This window comes from Aquarana catesbeiana, linkage group LG03, assembly GCF_042186555.1.
Source record: "Aquarana catesbeiana isolate 2022-GZ linkage group LG03, ASM4218655v1, whole genome shotgun sequence".
Lineage (NCBI taxonomy): Eukaryota > Metazoa > Chordata > Amphibia > Anura > Ranidae > Aquarana > Aquarana catesbeiana.
The window spans coordinates 602,203,717-602,223,112 of record NC_133326.1 but is presented as its reverse complement, the minus strand read 5'-3'; the positions used below and the strand labels follow the sequence as shown (position 1 = coordinate 602,223,112).

At 43.9% G+C, this 19,396-nt stretch overlaps 1 protein-coding gene across 2 annotated transcripts in view; it reads left to right on the top strand.

Annotated features, from left to right (window-relative positions):
- Nucleotides 1–19,396, top strand: part of TMEM150A (transmembrane protein 150A) — a 39,613-nt gene that overhangs the window by 1,011 nt on the left and 19,206 nt on the right. The window contains exons 1-3 of one of the 2 annotated variants that reach the window (XM_073622093.1): nucleotides 3,959–4,153; nucleotides 8,498–8,679; nucleotides 13,205–13,252. In XM_073622093.1, coding sequence (XP_073478194.1) covers nucleotides 8,615–8,679; nucleotides 13,205–13,252 — 113 coding nt within the window. In that variant the 5' untranslated portion in view covers nucleotides 3,959–4,153; nucleotides 8,498–8,614. Of the gene's footprint in view, nucleotides 1–3,958; nucleotides 4,154–8,497; nucleotides 8,680–13,204; nucleotides 13,253–19,396 lie in introns of those variants that run through there. The other variant, XM_073622094.1, reaches the window with a different exon arrangement.

Here is a 19,396-nt window from a genome sequence, read left to right as displayed (position 1 = left end):
AAGTGAAAGATTTTACGCTGCGAGAATCCTGATCTTTTTATTCTAAGCAAAAAAAAAATTGTGCTTCTCATTTTGGCTAGAATCGTGCAGCTCTACCCCAAGTAATCCCTAGCAACTTGTGGAGAAACCCAGTGTGACGGATATGGCGTCAGACCCTTGCCACCTTCACCCACTTGCAACATATCGGTGGTCAACCTTCCAATGTGCTGTTGCTGATATTCAACAATGTCACTTCCAGCTTAATCCTGCACAAAGATTTTCCAGCTCATTGGACTGAGGACTGTGGGGAAACCCACATCCTATTCCGCATATGTGTGAACCTGGCCTTACAGAGTGCCGTGTTCTGTCCAGAACTCCTGTTAAGCTGGACATACATTATACAATTTTCTTTTTCAATTTTCTTTAGATTTAACTTCAACTATGTAGTGCAAGGGCCTACCTGATTGCACACAAATTCAAAGAGTTTAGGTTTGACCTCCTAGGATATGGTTTTGGTAAATCTAAAGGAAAATTATATGGCCAGCATCAATTAGATGATTACGGCTTTAGCAAATCCCTAATTATTAGTTATCTGCCAAGTAATGGTCCTCCATAATGGTTTCTGTTATTCCAATATTCTTTTGAAGTGTCCTGGCCTTAAGCACACTGTTTAATCCCATTAAAGTGAAAATAAAGTCCACTTTTTTTAACTTGTACCTACAGGTAAGCCTAAAAGAAAGTAAAAATTGCCACTCTACATAAGTGATAATCCAAAAATTGCTTATTGAAAACAATAGTCCATATAGTGCTCAAACAATTAACTGAATGAAAAAGAGCAAACAAAAGAAAGTGAATCTTTGGATGAATATCCACCATGTGCACCTCCACCATGATATTTGGTAGGATGTATGTTTACCAGATCTATAGACTCCACATTATAGGAGTCTAGATAGGCATTAGCTTATGATCCAGCATGCAGATTGAATACCTCCAGTAGTTGGACTGGGAAGGATGGTATCATGGCTGACCATACAGACTGCCTAATGATCCTTAGACGTGACCAATAAGGAAGAGAAAAGGGGTCCACATAGTATAAAACTTTATTTTGAAAGAAGGTTGCTAAACACTTACATCAATTCAGTAAAAAAAATTAAAAATCAGCATTAAAACAGTAATGTCCTGAGATGAAATCCACTTGTATACAAGCTCGGATAGCATAGCCACTTCAGACAGACTTTAAGCCTATAATGAGGTTTACCTGTAGGTACAGTGAATATCTCCTAAACGTGTCCTGTTTAGGAGATCTTCATGCAGCTGATGATTTCACGGGCGCATTTGCTCTGAAGGGATGGCATACCCATGCTGTCCCTTCAGAGCTCTGTGCTATTACGTCATCGCGGCCCTGGCCATTCATACAGCCAGAGTCTGCAAACAGGGAAGGAAGACCGCGCTGTGCCTGGAGGGCCCCGTGTACAGGTAAGTCTGTCATAAAGTGTGGCACATACTAGTACATTATAACTTAAACCTGCAAGAGGCCTGTTTATTTATTTATTTTTTTTTCCCTCTGACAGTCTACTACCCCTTTAAATGGCTATGGCGATGCATTTTGGGATTATAGCTTGTTCTGAAAGGGGGAGGTCACAGCTGTTCTGTCTCTGATTTTAACACTTTGGTACCGAGTGCATGCAAATATGTAGGCCCCCAGCGGCATATTTACATGCAATAGCGCCCAGAGTGCTGTGCCAAGAGTGCATTCCTGGCACAGTGACCGGCAGCTCATGGAAAGCTCCCGATTGGTACTTGCAATCAGGAGTTTTCTGATCATGTGACCTCCAATCAGTGGTCACAAGCCCCGCCCCCTGGCATTCCAACCCCCTGGTAGGAGGTGGCGCCAAGGGGTAAAAATGTCATGGCTGCCCTTGTCCTCTCACCCAGCTGTGTGGGGTGCCCACTCCCCATTATAGTCATCACGCCCTAGGTAAGTAAGGCTGTTTGTACAAATTTCTTCTCACTTCCTGTTGCATCTCCAGGACAGGAAGTGACTGGAAATCTCTGCAACAGAATGCAGATCGCAAAAATAAAACTGAACTCTTTGCTGCTCTATACAAACCACTTCCTTTTATTTTTTTTTTTTTTTTTAATAACTGTTTAACTCAAGAAGTAAGTTTACGTATAGGCTAAAGTGGAACTGTAGTCAGAAAATTAAGTTCTGCTAGATCAGTTTAGGCTGGCCCCTTTTGCAGGTAAAACAAAGAATAAGTGTCTATACTGTTTAAAATCCAGTAAAACTCTGTCTCACACTGCTCTGCACATGCTCAGTTGCTCTCCATTTTTAGGCACTGCTGAGTTTGTAGAGGCCGATCTGCTGACAGCCTTGAAGCAGAATTAAAACCTCCTATCATTTACTGCCAAGAAAGCTGCTTCTGTTTGATCTGCAACTGCCACGATGCTGCACATGTGATCAGTTATGACACCAGCTATTTGATGGTTTGACAATTTGGTTGAGTGCGCAAGCAAATGTAACAGTTAGCAATCCTGGCATTCAAGAAATGTAACCTTTTTTTTAACTGTTAAATCGATGGGTTTACTTCTGCTTTACGATTTACTGCTTTTGAGGGGCTCTGGGCTTCAGCAAAATGGCCGCCTTCAGCAAGAAGAAACGGGAGCAATGCTGGTGTTTCATCAGATTAGGTGCAATGTCAGATTTTGTAACGGAAGTGACATTGTGGCCATCTTGCTACACCCTGTACTCGTCCACAGTAAGGATACAGTGAGAAGGCGGCAAGCAGACATCTTGTTACACCCACCGGTGTCTAAAATAAGTGTGAAATGCAAGACTGTAAACTTAGCTTTATATAGTGAAATTCGGTATTTTGAAATCTGTCTGACTGTTTTGATGTTGAATTTTCAAAGCAACGGTGTTCTGTGAGATCAGCAGGCTTGCCGCTGCATTAAAAATTCAACATCCAAATTGTCAGACGAATTTCAAATGACTGTATTTCACTATATAAGCTCTGTTTACTGGTAACCATAAGTGAAATGCAAGACTCCGGTGGGTGTAACAAGATGTCCGCTTGCCCCCTTCACTGTATCCTTACTGTGGACAAGTGCAGGGTGTAGCAAGATGGCCACGACGTCACTTCCGTTACAAAATCTGACGGGTCATCTAACCTCATGAAACACCGGAGCCAATTTCCGACACATGCTAAATTTGTTAGCATATTTATTAATGTGGAATGTATGTTCCTTTCTAAAATCTTATCAAGTTGTTATGGGTAAAGTTTGCTTTAAGTGTGTAAGAAGTTTCTTCATCCGATTTTAAAGAGGAACTGCAGTCTGCTCACATAATTTGTAATAAAAACAGCTTTGCAATACTGAAGCCAAATATGCTGCAGAAATCTCCCTCTGCTGAGTCTGGCTCAAACTATTTTAACTGTGGGCAGCTGAAGCTGCTGCCTGTCCTCTTCCTGGATTTACACAGAGGCACACCTCCAGCTCTGCAGCTCCCATTGGCCCTCTTATGTCTCACCCCCCACCCCCCAATTCCTGGCAAACTCTCAGGAGAGTTAGAGAGAGCTGTCCATGATGTGATAAGCCTAGGCTTTTTACCAGACAAGAAACAGGAAGTGGGCTGTATAAGGTATTTACTGGCAGAAAAAAATAAAATGTTTTACTATGCAAAGTTAAAACAACAAGGGCAGAAGATTTGATAGATGGAAAGTTGAAACAAAAATGACAGAAGTTTCGCTTTAACTAATAAAGTGATACTATCTTTGGTCACCTCTATCTATCATGTAACTAATCACTTTCTATTGACACGGTCTCGGATTACCATGGTAACACGCCCCTCCTCTCCCCCTGTAGGGCTTGTTGCTAGACGATGTTTACATCCTAGTCTCCACCCCCCTATGACGCCAGGGGTTCCTACGACCCAAAATAATCTACAGAACGTCGCGACGCTCCGGCGTCTCTCGCTTCCAGTCACGTGATGGCGCTCTCAGAAGGCACGCCGGGTAGTGTAGTCCTGGGAGCCTCTCACCTCCGCTCCGCTGTGGCACCCTAACCTCTTTCCGCACCACAATTCCCGTGAGCCACCGCGACCACCAGCAGTTTAATGAGTTGAAGGACAGGGTTCGGTGGAGGCTGCGGGGGACTCGGGGGCAGCGGGGAGCGGGTATGTATACCGGGGGTCACCCTGGCCTCTGTCGGATCTATTGTGTGTATGGAGGAAGGAAGGAGTGTCATGGTAACAAGTGAAATGCAGCAGCAGGAGGCAATGTGCCCGCTGTCAAGATGGAAGACAGTCCCCGTGCTAGATTGGAGCCTGCTCTCCTCCTGAGCTCAGTATGTATGGGGGGGGGGGGAGGCCAGTGTCATTGTCGGTGTGTGTTCCCCCCTCAGCTCCTATAGGTTGTCTATGGGGGATCCCCAGTCACCTCATTGTGCAGGATTAGGCTGGCCCCATACTGGTAATATCTGTACATTGATGCTCCATCTTCCACCTTTTATTGTTGTTGCATTAAGGCATATAATTCATTTGCATTGGCTGTCTATCGCACAAAAAACACGTGCTGTTTTTTTTTTTTTGTTTTTTTTATAACGCAGAGCGCCACATAATCGTGCCTTAGAGCCCTTTCACACTGGGGCGGGGGTGGCGTCGGCGGTAAAACGCCGCTATTATTAGCGGCGTTTTACCGTCGGTATGCGGCCGCTGGCGGGGTGGTTTTACCCCCCGCTAGTGGCCGAGAAAGGGTTAAATACCACCGCAAAGCGCCTCTGCAGAGGCGCTTTGCCGGCGGTATAGCCGCGCCGTCCCATTGATTTCAATGGGCAGGAGCGGTATGCACACCGCTCCTTCACCGCTCCGAAGATGCTGCTAACAGGACTTTTTTTTACCGTCCTGCCAGCGCATTGCTCCAGTGTGAAAGCCCTCGGGGCTTACACACTGGATACACAGCAGCAGCACTTTCGGGTCGGTTTGCAGGCGCTATTAATAGCGCCTGCAAACCGCCCCAGTGTGAAAGGGCTCTTACTGTACGTTGTGTGCGGCGAGTAAGGTGCGTTGGGCTTACGGATGAGCTCAGGAGGGTTGAGATCCTAGTCTGATCCCGCCGGGAAGCCATCGCTGCACACCACCAATCATAAGTGGCCAAGGCATTCCCCGCCCCCTGCACAGCTCCACATATACAAGGTGTGTGTGCAGCTGCAGGGTTGCCCCCGCCATTTACGATTGGCAATGCGCATACACAGCTTCCTGGTGGGATCGCTCAGGTGGATCTGTACTAGGGTGTACATTATCCAAAGCATCATTTATTAAAAAAAAAAATAAAGATGGGTGATCATACTCACAAACAAGGGCGTTGCTAGGGGGTGGCTATTGGGGCTATAGCCCCGAGTCTCTTTCCGCAGGGTCCCTGCCTAACCAGCGGGTTGCGGCTGCTGCGGCAGGTGGGCTGGCTGCATGAGAGAGGCGGAGGAGAGGAAAGAAGCGAGCTCTTCACAGCCAGGCCTCTTCAATTTGGGAGCGAGGTGCGGCGAGCAGCAGAGAGATGACATAATTTCTCACTGTCCGTCACAAATCGGCGCCCTTCCACCCTCACAGCACGGTCTTTGTTGAGCTCCACTTTGCAGCCAGACCCCCTTGCTTCAGTGTCAGAGGTGCGGCGGGGAGCAGCGAGATGACATCATCTCTCACTGCCAACCCCGCATCACCGCTCTCCTGCTCTCACTAAAGTGACAATCTGCAAATGGAGGCAGGAGACGTGGCAAGTGACAATCCACCTCTGGTGGCAGGCGACATGGCAGGTGACAATCCACATCTAGTGGCAGGTGATGGTGGCAAGTGACATGCTGCATCTGGTGGCAGGAGATGTGGCAAGTGACACGTCCAGGGCTCCCACTGATTCTGCAGTATGGTGAGTTGAACCACTTCATTATATATTAGAATGTAACAATAGAAATAATGCACTTCAATCACCCTGACACCATATCAACCATTATGCCATGATGATTGAAGCGCCAACACCAGCCATCGCCCGTGAAAAATTGCTTACCACTGGTCCCCCCCCCCCCCCGGCATGCAAAAAGGTTGGTGACCGCTGCTATGGGCTCTAGCCCCAGATCTTTTGCAGACCTAGCAACTCCCCTGCTTACAAGTGTGAATGCATAAAAGGCTCATCACAAAGACCTGAAGGGACATCAATGGGAACCGCCGTACATACCACAGGTTGGCTCAGATGATATCCAACCGGGCTGACACGTTTCGTTGGTGTCCCCTCTAACTCAGGGCATGTTGCTGAGAGAACACTCGCCTGTTCCTGTGATGTCACTCCTTCACTGGTGTGCTGGAATCTGCAGCATTTGGGCCAGTCAGGATGTGATACCGTCAGTGCTAGCATATCCCTGTGTTTACGATGAAGAAGTAAACTCTCATCTTGAAACTTAAAAAGTGCTAGTGTTTTGTGGCTTGCGCTCTTCAGGGACCCTGACATTGGTCAGCGAGTTGCTGCCAATGAAGGGAGTTGCTGCCAATGAAGCTGAACTCCAGGAAATAGACAGATAGTGGTCCCCCACACTGCACTGCAAGGGTTAAATGCTAATTTAGTATAGAGGTACATAGATAAGGTGCAATACTTTATTCCTGGATCTAGCAGGCATCTTCTTTCCATGCAATCAGTCCAATCCAGTAGCCTCTCTAAGGCAAGCCATAGATGAATCGATTTTCTTTCCTGCAGGAAAGAAAATCGATTGATTCCCCCATCAATACTGTGGAATCCCTCCCGCAGCTCTATTGTGTTCTGCTGGCAGGGGACACAGGCAGCCTTCACTGATGGCAGAACACAGTGATTATTGTTAGCAGCTATAGCCCCAGTAGTAGTCGCATGCCAAAAATCTGACATGTTGGTTGTATTAAAGTCGATCGATAGATCAATTTCAGTACAACCGGCCTGCCCATAGATGGATTGAATCTAGGCTGGTCCCTGCTGAACCGGCTGAGATTCTATCCATCTATAGCCGTCTTAAGCTAACCTCCTCGTCATTAACCCTTCATTGTACATGATGGTGATGCAGAGGGACCATGCGCAACCTGGAGCTTTAGATGGAAAACCGTGCATGGGCCTGCTGGACTGAGGGATAGTGTAAGTCAGTAGTGTCAAACTCAATTTCATCGTGGGCCATATCAGCATTATGATTGGGGGGGCTGACAGAGACCAGCCTCTCTGCACCTGCATGGAGAAGAGCAGAAATTGGAGGATGAGATTTGTCCTCCTTTCTGCTGCCCACTGCTGAAACAAGGTTGGGGGGGGGGGAGGAGCAAGAGGATTGCTGCAGCTGCAAGCGAGGTGCATTGGCCACATGAAATGGCCTGGAGGGCCATGTTTTCCTTCTGTATTGTAATCGTACTGTCCCCCTTATATTGTAAAGTGCTGTGCAAACTGTTGGTGCTATATAAATCCTGTATTATAATAAAATCAACTTTTTCTTTTCCTTTTGGATACAGTTAGGAAGGAATATAACCCCTATCAGATTTTTTGCCATCTGTGTCCCGTTGGGGAGATTTGTCTTCACTTCCTGTCCCATAGCCACAACATGATTAAATGATCCTTATTGTTCTGGTTATTATATTTTTATAACTTTGTCTGCTGCAACTGAAATGCTATTGATACTCCGGGTGGCAGATTGTTCTCGTTGAAAGCTGATTGAAAAAAAGTGTGTTGCTTCTCTGAATGTGCTGTGTGAGAGATTTTTTCAGCAGAATTACAATTCTTTTGGCAAGTAGAAAAATTAAATGTGTGTACTTAAACACCTTTCCCGGCGGTCCTGTAACTGGGTCTTAAAGTGGAATGAAAGTCCCGATGTTGCGAGCAGACAGGCTTTTATTGCAGAAAAGACACGCACTGTCTCTTCTGCAAAAAAATATGCCTGCCTGCCGTCTCCTTCAGCATTGTAAACTGAGCTGTACATGCGCAGCTCAGCTTACAGTGCCGGGCTGGTCTTCTAAGGCCGGCACTCAGAAGAAGGTGCCGCTGCAGTACCATTGGACAGGTAAGTATGGAGACTTTACTTCCAGGACAGACTTCCTAATAACATGATCACTGAGATTGGCTGTCACAGTGGTCACATGATCAAGAGCCCGTCCTACTGGCTCCTGATCATATATAGAGAGTCCAAGCTGTTTGTGACAGCCCAGACTTTGTGTTTGGAAGGGTGCTCTCGGCACAGAAAACTTGTGGACCCATATGTGCGGCCGGTTGGCGTTAATACCCATCCTCTTTGCTGCCACACATGTTCCGTAGTCGGCAAGAGGTTAAGTTCTGTATTTAGCTGTTACTGCTGTAAACATCCACGTTACCCACTTGCATGGATTTAGATGGATTTCAAATTTTTTCTTTGACTGTCATCTGCTCCAATATTGCACTAAGGTTATGTCAACAATTGTCAGTGAATTGTGGATCCAGTTATGAATTATTCTGTCCATCATTAGTACTGTCATTAATTACTTATGCTTTCCACCTAGGAGGTTGTTGGTGAAATGTCCTTTGCTCTGGCTGGTAGCGTCTGCTGATGGTTTGCCCTGGAGTTTCCTGTACGGCCTGCTCATCCCCCTCCCTTGACCCCTGGACCTTCCTTACTAATGACTGGCTGGATTGTCCTGCCCATCAGCCTGAGTGCATTCTCCATCCCCGGGATATGGATTGTGTGAGTAGCTACCGTACTGAACCTGTTTTATTTAATTGGAGCAAGACTGGAAAATCTCACCCAGAGCCAGCACTATACAACCTGCATATGATTATATTTGAATATGAAAAATACATGCCACAGTTTAAAAAAAAAAAATTGTTCTGGTTAATTTTGAGCAGACTTTGTTTTAACAAATGAATATAAAAATGCAGAACAGACTATTCAGTAGAACAACTTTAAACCATAAATAAAAAAAAAAAAAAAATAGTGTCAAAAATTGCTTACCTGCATTGTAGTAAGTGAACCTGTCTCTCAGTGTAGAAAATTCACAGTCCTAGATGGCAGCTTGAGAAGGGGGAGGGAGAATTTGGGATTTTCCCCTTGATGCTGATATTGCTATTGTTGGTGGGGAGGCAGGCACAGAAATGCCAGGATTAGCGTTGGATAAAGCTGGCACTGCATGAGAATGTATTAGCTAATGTGGCTGTGTATTGACAGCCAGTATTGCATGAGACAGTCTGAATTGGGTTTGATTTTCTCACACGCCAAGCAGGACTTGGCTCAATCTGTCTTTTGCAATGCCAACTGCATTTTTTTTCTTTTTTTTTATCGCCATGGCGACTGGAAATGGTTCAGCCCTGGCTTATGGTTGTGTATATAGACCAGTCAGACATAGTTACATAGTTAGTGTGGTTGAAAAAAGACAGGTCCATCCAGTTCAACCAACATGTTCAAGAGGAAAGGAGATATTTAGGAACGTTGGTCCTTGTATGTATAGTACCCAAGCCATTGTAAACCAGAATGAAGTTTGGTAGCATGGCAAATGAGTCACATGAGTATAAACTGTTATTTGGCCTTTGCTGTCTTATAAGTGATTGTCTTATGTGAACACACATCTATCACTGGGGCATGAAGCACCTGACCTGGCCTAACATGTTTTTAAAGTAGTAACAGAGCAGAAGTGTAGAAACCTTCTGATTGTTATAGTAGACGTCAACATGTTGGTCCCTGTGCAAGTAGCTTTTGACATACAGTCCCTGACAAAAGTCTTGTCGTTTCTGTACAAATTGACCCGAAGTGCCGCTAAAATATATTTCTAATCAAGATTTTGTTACAAGAAATGGGTCATTTTAATCCCAACAGCTTTTGTAATAATGTTTCAGTGCAAAACAAAACTGACAAAAAGTATTCTAATATTCACAGCTTGGTAAAGCCCATTGAGTCAATTTTTGCCAAGACATAAGTGTTGTCGCCTTGTTATATGAGCTTCAGCTGTGACTAATAATGGATCAATTAGGTCTCAGGTGTGTATAAAAAGAACCCCAGTACACTGGACCTTCTCAACTGCAACTAGACCTCTGCAAACATGCCTAAGATTCACCCGGAGACTAAAGTGTTGATTATCAAGAAGCTGAAGACCAGATCCACTGCTGATTGTGCAGACACTTTCAATGTGTCTCAGCGTCAAGTTCAGAGGATAACAAAAAGATTTTAAGAGACTGGAGACGTTTTGGACAAGGCCAGGTCAGGCTGACCCCGCAAGACAACTGCTCGAGAGGACCGTTTGTTGGCTCAAAAATCCAAGGCCAGTCCATTTTCCACTGCAGCAGAGCTCCACCAGACCTGGTCACCTGAAGTCCCTGTGTCAACCAGAACAGTTTGTCGGATTCTGTCTCAAAATGGCCTCCATGGTCGAATCAGTGCCCATAAGCCAGCAATAAACAAAAGACAGTTGAAAAACCGTGTGGCGTTTGCCAAGGGCCACAGCCTGCTAAAAGGATGGACTCTGGAAAAGTGGCAGAAGGTGGAATCTTCTGTTGAATTACACCACAGTCGCCGCAAATATTGCAGGAGACCTACTGGAACCCGCATGGAGCCGAGATTTACCCAGAAAACAGTGAAGTTTGGTGGAGACAAAATCATGGTCTGGGGTTACATCCAGTATGGGGGTGTGCGAGGGAACTGCAGGGTGGAAGGCAACATCAATAGTCTAAAATACCAAGAAATCTTACCTACCTCTTATATTCCCAACCATAAAAAAGGCCAAATTTTGCAGCAGGATGGTGCTCTATTGCATACTTCCATCTCCACATCAAAGTTCCTTAAGGCAAAGAAGATCAAGATGCTCCAGGATTGGCCAGCCCAGTCACCAGACATGAACATCATTGAGCATATGTGGTGTAGGATGAAAGATGAAGCATGGAAAACTAAACCAAAGAATATTGATGAATTCTGGGAGGCATGCAAGACTGTTTTCTTTGCTATTCCTGATGACTTCAATAAATTGTATGAATCCTTGCCAAACCGCATGGATGCTGTCCTTCAAGCTCATGGAAGTCATACATGATATTAAATTTGGATCTCACAGCACCACTACTTAATTTGCTGACATATATTTTTGGATTTTCAGTAAAGTTGTTCAATTTCTGTATAGGCGACAAAACTTTTGTCTTGCCAAAATTTGACCTGTCTGTCTTGATTAAATGATAAATCTTTTTTCAGTGAAACTAATTTATTTCAGTGCATTAAACATCATTTGGGAGGGCTTTAGCTTTTCATATGAGCTATTTCTAACACTATTTGATTAATAAAAAGTCAGGTTAATAGCAGGAGTTTCTACAAAATAGAGAAGTGACAAGACTTTTGTCAGGGACTGTAGAGAATCCTGGCACAGAGCCAAAATTGGGGTTAAAGCTTAACTCAAGGCAGATATTTCACAGCTGCGTTCAGTAATTCTTTAATACTTCGTTGCACCAAATGGAAACTCACAATGCACTTGGCTAAAACCGAAAATTACAGTTAAAAAAAAAAAAATATGTGTGTGTATATATACAGGGCTTTTTTTCAGGGGGAACTTGGTCTGAGCCACCACCTCTGGCTCAGACCCTTTGGTGCCTGCTCACCACAATCACTTCTAAACACAGAAGTCTGGTTTCTGTGTTTACAAGTGACAGCTCTGCACTCTGTATAAATTGCAATCCTGGTATTTAATGCCCTTTAAGCCCCTCCTACTGTTTTTGTGAAATTTGACTGAACACCCACTATTTGATGTGATTTGGAGGGTGTGTGTAGGAGGAGGGGTTTTGTGGGCCGTGGTTAAGTTGCAGCACCTATTGTTTGAGGAAAAAAACCCTGTGTGTGTGTATATAAATAATATGTGTTTTATATTTGACTTTTTAATTAATATCATGATGTTAAATGAATATGAATTTGTCGGCCATTATCAGCACCTTTTAGTGCAAGAAAAGCTCAAGTAAAATGCATCCCTTTAAATTCTATGTATGTCTTCACACTGGTCCGTTGCGCTTCTGTTGTGGTGTTAAAAATCTTGCTTGCTGCATTTTTGGTCAGTTAAAAAACGCACCTCCCCATTGAAACGCATTAAAAACGCAGAAAGAACTCAAAAACCGCATGACCTATGAAAAACGCACCATAAGCACAGTAAAATTGCGCGCGTTTTTGGCGCCATTGACGATTACTTTTTTTTCTATCGGCAAAATGCCAAAAATTTTTCGCCGCATCTCTATTTTTTCAGTGCAACTAGTGTAAATAAATGAATTGACTTGCTATCAGTCTCTTGCAATCCTATATACAGCATTATGTATAATAAGAGGGGAAGGGGCAACATCAGGAGCCAGTCAGATGTATTGCAATGCTCGTCATGACAAGGAACATGAGTGGAGAAAAGACATATTTACCCCCTATATTTAACCATTTTTTGCTTTAACAAGGAAGGATCTCTAATACACCTCCTTTCTATAGAACAGTGCTACCAAAACCTAACATTGCCAAGAACTGCTAGGCATACTACCACACTATCAGCATTTGTTCTCAAACAAATTCAGATCTTTCCAAGTTATCTGAAGTCTGGTCTCTGCTGACGTCACTGGAATCAGTCCAGGCACTGATACCCCGTCTCAGCCTCTCAGCGAGCCGCTCCCCGCCCCTCCACAGCATAGCGCTCCAGTGAGTGCGGGGGGGGCAGAGCAGAGAGATACTGACAGGCAGCAGCTCTCTACTTGAGGAGCTGAGAGAACTGAGCAATCGGCGATGTTCAATGGCTCCGTTCTCAGTGCAGAGGTGGCGGGGGAACGATGCAGCATCCACCTAAGTAGGTGATGGGAAAAAAAACACATACTTCTCTTTTAAATCGGCATGGCAGGCTTTTGGTTTGTCTAAGCAAAGGTTTCCTGAAATTGTGTTACTACTCAATGCAGAGGCTCCTCTGCAGCAGGTTGGCGGACATGACTTGTCTCCTGGAAGAGGTGGAAGTTCTGGGAAAAAGCACATTTCTGAATTATGATGAACAGTGGATGTACCTGCCCCAGAACTGGCACTACTTCCAGTGGAATCTCCCAGCACTGGATGGGATCCTGAACTGGTCAGATAATAACTGTCTTTATTGGGTCCCTTTTAAGCAGGCCATATTACTGGTTAGAAAAGCATAGTGATAAGCTGTGAACGTTCTAATCTGGACTTGGAAAATTGTGTGGGGTACTGTAAATGGCAGCTTGGTCATTTTTAATCTTTTTTTCCCTTCCAGGTACGCCATGGCTGTGATGAACCATCATGTTTGTCCTGTGGAAAACTGGTAAATACCATCTGTACAGTCTTTGTACATTTCCACTACCAATTTATTGACGCTAGAACACATAGTCCACTTTACACAAAGCATGCACAACTTGCTCAGTGTGAATGTGTTTTTTAATCCATGGGTATTTGTGCAGATGCTAGAAACATATATTTAGCGCTTGTTATCATTAAGCTTTTCAAAGTCCTATGCTGATCTACAGTGCCTTGAAAAAGTATACATCCCCCTTGAAATTTTCCACATTTTGTCATGTTGAAACCAAAAATGTAAATGTATTTTATTGGGATTTTATGTGATAGACCAACACAAAGTGGCACATAATTGTGAAGTGGAAGGAAAATGATAAATTGTTTTCAACATTTTTTACAAATAAATATGTGAAAAGTGCGGTGTACATTTGTATTCAGCCCCCTCTGAGTTAATACTTTGTGGAACCACCTTTCTCTGCAATTACAGCTGTAAGTCTTTTTGGGGATGTCTCTACCAGCTTTACACAGCTAGAGAGTGACATTTTTGCCCATTCTTTGTAAAATAGCTCTGTCAGATTGGATGGAGAGCGTCTGTGAACAGCAATTTTCAAGTTTTGCCACACACAGATTCTCAATTGGATTTAGGTCTGGACTTTGACTAGGCCGTTCTAACACATGAATATGCTTTGATCTAAACCATTCCATTGTAGCTCTGACTGTATGTTTAGTGTCGTTGTCATGCTGGAAGGTGAACCTCCACCCCAGTCTCCATTTTCTGATGATGGATTGAACAGTTCTCCGTGAGATGTTTAAAGCTTGGGATATTTTTTTATAACCCAACCCTGTTTTAAACTTCTTCACAACTTTCTCCCTGACCTGTCTGGTGTGTTCCTTGGCTTTCATGATGCTGTTTGTTCACTAAGGTTCTCTAACAAACCTCTGAGGGCTTTACAGAACAGCTGTATTTATACTGAGATTAAATTACACACAGGTGGACTCTATTTACTAATTAGTTAACTTCTTAAGGCATTTGTGGTTCCACTAGATTTTAGTTAGGGGTATCAGAGTAAAGGGAGCTGAATACAAATGCACGCCACACTTTTCACATATTTATTTGTAAAAAATATTGAAAACCATTTATCATTTTCCTTTCACTTCACAATTATGTGCCACGCTGTGTTGGTCTATCACATGAAATCCCAATAAAACAAATTTTATGTTTTTGGTTGTAACATGACAAAATGTGGCAAATTTCAAGGGGTGGGATAATTTTTCAAGGCACTGTAGCTGTAGGGGCTCCAGGAACATGTGTAGAATCATTTAATAAAGAAAATCTTACCAATCCACTTATCCCCTTCAAAAGGAATACAGGGGTAAAATGTTTTTTAAAGGGTTAATTCATCTTTTCAGAAAAAATGAAAAGGTGAACTAACATCCCACACCCTCCCTGCTCTTCTTCTTCCTTTTCTCTCTGCAGGGCTCTTGGATGAATCCGAGCGATGATCTGTGACAGTGTTGAGCAATCAGAATTGCTTTGATCCATCCTCGAAGCCCTGCAGAGAGTGGATTTCCAATCCCCATCCCTCAACTGAAAGATAGAAATCTATACATGTATGGCTAGCTTAAATTACAGTGAGACAATACAAAGTGGCTGCCTACAGGATTACTTTTTAAATGCAAGCCCCAGAGTATAGTGCATTCTGCTATCTTACCTTCTACTGTATATCAACATAGGTGTGGTTGATTATATAGGTTCAGAATTTGCTATAGTTCTCACATCCAATATCTTTGCAATATCTCTTCTCATTACTGAGGCTGAATTATAAAAACTCAAGCAGAAGTGGTAATGTTACTTTCAGCAGCTAATCAGCTTTATTGGTTGCTTGAAGCTGCGGTCCAGAAATTGACTGTAATGAAATTGTCTTGTCAGATTTTCTTGCACTACTTATTTGTTTATTACAGGGGAAGTAGTTCAGTATAAAGTCCAATTAACAGTTTTCACAAGAGTTAATCAACTTCTCTTGTGCAGCATGGCTCTAAAAAGGAATTCTCTTTGCTTTTGAGTGAATTGGAGGCAATATATTTTACAGTAATACCTTGGATTGCGAGCATAATTCGTTCCGGAAGCATGCTTGTAATCCAAAGTACTTGTATAACGAAGCGAATTTATCCATAAGAAATAATGGAAATGCAGATGATTCGTTCCTCAACCATTTATTCATATCTCCTTCAGTTTATAGTCCATATAAAAAGATTATAGCAATGTGACCAGGTTGTGCAACCATAAAATGTCCATCCACAAATGGCAGCCTCCACAAGGGGATTAAAAGCAAAATCCAGCAGAAGCTCCAGCATATAAAAGAGAAGAGAGGCGCCTCTAAGTGTAGCAATATGATTACATTTAATAAAGGTACAACATTTAGCAACTCGCATGATTGATGATTAAAAGAGGCACATCTAAGTATGGGAGGCATCCGGGGTAAAGCTGTCCACCGTCCTCCGCACCACCGGCTCTCAACGCTGTCAGTCTGCAATTGTGACTGGGAAGACTACCCTGCAGTAGAGCGATCTGAAAGCAAGACTTGAACCGCTCATGGAGCGCAGCATGGAAGGGACAACGTCAATAGCGGTGCGGAGAAAGATCTATGTGGACAGCTTTACCCCGGATGCCTGCATACTTATAGGTGCCTCTTTTAATCATCAACCGTGTGAGTGGCTAAATGTTGTACCTTCATTAAATGTAACCATATTGCTACACTAAGAGCCGGTTCACACAGGGACGGCTTCAGAGTCTGACGACTTTGAAGCCGCCCCATGCATGCGGCTTGCAAAACAACTTCTGTATAGAAGTCAGTGCAAGCTGCTCCGAAGTCGCCCCAAAGTAGTACAGGAACCTTTTTCTAAGTCAGAGCGTCTTGAGTCGCTCCTATTAGAACGGTTCCATTGTACAGAATGGAGCGCAACTTGTCAGGCGGCTAAGTCATCTGACAAGTCGCCCCTGTGTGAACTGGGTCTTAGAAGCGCCTCTCTCCTCTTTTATACTCAGTTGTGACATGACGCTACTTGTATATCAAGACATCGCTTGTATATCAAGTCAAAATGTATTAATAAAATTTTGCTTGTCTTGCAAAACGCTCTCAAACCAAGGTTTTACTGTACTCCATGTTCACTACTGGAGTCTGTTGGTTGAAGGCAATTCCCTATTGGTCTCTGTACAATGTAGTCCCTCAAGAGGCCACTAGTGGGAGCCAGATGCATCCAAGATATCTGCTTGTGTCGTTACAGCAGCCATCTGGAAAGTTGACAAGTGTAGCCAATGTAGATACAAACACTCTGTAGATTTCATAATACACGTTTTTTGCGGCTTGTTTCCAGGTACTGGGAGGTATCCCTTGTAGGTAGGTAGAATGATGCTTGCAGAGAGGGGAAAGCAGACTGAGAAAGAGACTAAATAATAGACAGGGGTGGATCCAGAGTCTAGTCTCAGAAGGGGCACTGCCAGAAAATAAGGTGTTGCTTACAGAACCAATGCTTGGAAATCGAATCCTGTCACTGTCACTATTCTTCCCTCCTATGTGGCTGGGAGGAAGTGACCTTTTAAAATGATGCAACTTTCTTTCAGCGTGGAGGAGGTAGGGAAGAATAGTGAGACCTGCCAACCACAGTGATGAAATTGTTAAGGCCAGCCACAACAGTGGCAGCGGTCTTAACACTATTATCAAAATTATGACAAGGCCCGAGGGGGGCGGCCTACGTTTTTCCGCAGACAATTTGTCAGGGCAATGGCTTGTGTTGGTGCTTCATTCATCACGGCACCATGGTTGATATGGTGTCAGGATGGTTGAAGCGCATTATTTCTATTATTACATTGTAATATAAAATTAAATGGTTCAACTCCCCATAATGCAAAATCAGTGGGAGCCCTGAATGTGTCAGATGCCTGCAGCTTGTCACGACGCCTGCCACCAGATGCAGCTTGTCACGACGCCTGCCACCAGATGCAGCTTGTCACGACGCCTGCCACCAGATGCAGCTTGTCACGACGCCTGCCACCAGATGCAGCTTGTCACGACGCCTGCCACCAGATGCAGCTTGTCACGACGCCTGCCACCAGATGCAGCTTGTCACTTGTGACGTCGCCTGCCACCAGATTGCGGATTGTCACGTCACCTGCTTACAGATGCATCTTGTCACTTGCCATGTCACCTGCCCACCCACCTGCCAGCCCGCTTACTGGCCATCTTGCCTACCCATCCACTCACTGGCCTGCCAGCCAGCCCACCGCACTCGCATCCTGGCTTCGGAGAGGCATTGGCCTGGTGGTTGGGGACCCCTGCACTGCAGTACAGCGCACCTCTCGATCCGGGACTCCTTCGCTCCGCCACACACTGCAGCGAAACTAAGGGGGAAGGCTGCTACAGCGCACCTCTCCATCGGGGACTCATGCCCCTACAGCCTTCCACAATGAGGTAGCGAAGGGAGCATTGGAGTCAGTAATATTTTCTCAGGAGGGCGCGGATCTGCCCCTGATAGTAGAACAGGATCTTGTGTTAGTATGTGTAGAGACTGTGTGTAAAGTTCATCACATGCACATCTCTCTGTATTGTTTCTGTGCAAAATTTATTTTGCTTTTCTATGGCATTACTTGTGTGTATATACAGTCATGGCCAAAAATATTGGCACCCCTGCATTTCTGTCAGACAATGTACCACTTCACCCAGAAAATTGTTGCAGTTACAAATGTTTAGGTATTCTTGTTTTATTTCTTCTGTTTGTATTGGTATGACACAAAAAATTGGAGAAACAAAAAGCCTAATTTGACACATTCTATGCAAAACTCCAAAAATGCAGGTCACAAAATTATTGGCACCTTCTCAAAATTGTAAGAAATAATTGCATTTAAAGTTTGTGATGCTCCTATAGTTTGGAATTTAAACTCACCTGTATCAATTAACGGGCGCAGACAATATCGGAATCACACCGGCAACCAGTTAAAATGGTGAAATATTGACTCTACTGTGTGTGTCTCTGTGTGCCACACGGAGCATGGAGAACAGAAAGAGCAGTAAAGAATGGTCTAAGGATTTGAGAACAAAAATTGTGGAAAAGCATGGACAATCTCAAGGTTACAAGTCCATCTCCAGAGATCTTAATGTTCCTGTGTGCACTGTGCGCAACATTGTCAAAAAGTTTACAGCCCATGGCACTGCAGTTAATCTCCCTGGACGTGGACGAAAGAGAAAACTTGATCAAAGAATTTGCCAAAACTTACCTGAGTAAGCCAAAATCCTTTTGGGAGAATGTGCTGAGGACAGACAAAACAAAATTACAGCTTTATGTTAAAGCCCATCATTCTACTGTTTTCAGAAAAAGAAATGAGGCCTTAAACCACTTTATGACCGCACATATACTGTGGCAGGGCGGCCGCTGTGCGCCGGATCACGTGCCTAGTATGACATCCATGTGCCGGGGTAGAGAGTGGCCCCGCCACCCCAGCTGTGCTGCGATTGGCTGCAACTCCAACCAGCGGCTGCTGGCCAGACATTACCAAAGAGAGCCCTGTGTAGACATTACCGAAGAGAGCCCGCAATGTGCTGTATTTTGCTTCCCGCAAAGCAGGAAGTAAACAGCACATTGCTTAGTAAAAACATCACGCAGCATAAACCATAACACATGTTGGTCCCACATTTAACCCCTTGATTGCCCTAGATGTTAACCCCTTCCCTGGCAGTGTCATTAGTACAGTGACAGTGCAAATTTTTAGCACGGATCACTGTATTAGTGTCGCTGGTTCCTAAAAGTGTCAGGTGTTCCATTTGTCTGCCGCAATATTGTAGTCCCGCTATAAGTCGCTGACCGCCACCATTACTAATAAAAAATAAAAATTCCATAAATATATCCCATAGTTTGTAGACTCTCTAACTTTTGCGCAAACCAATCAATATACGCTTATTGGGATTTTTTTTCTTACCAAAAGTATGTAGCAGAATACATTTTGGCTAAAATTGATGAAGAAATTTGATTTTTTTTTTTTTTTATTTTTTTTTTTTAAATTTTATTGGATGTGTTTTATAGCGGAAAGTAAAAAATATTGTTGTGTGGTTTTTTTGTTTTTTTTTTTTTTTTTTTTTAGCGCAAAAAATAAAAAGCTCCATTTGTGGGGAAAAAAGGACAT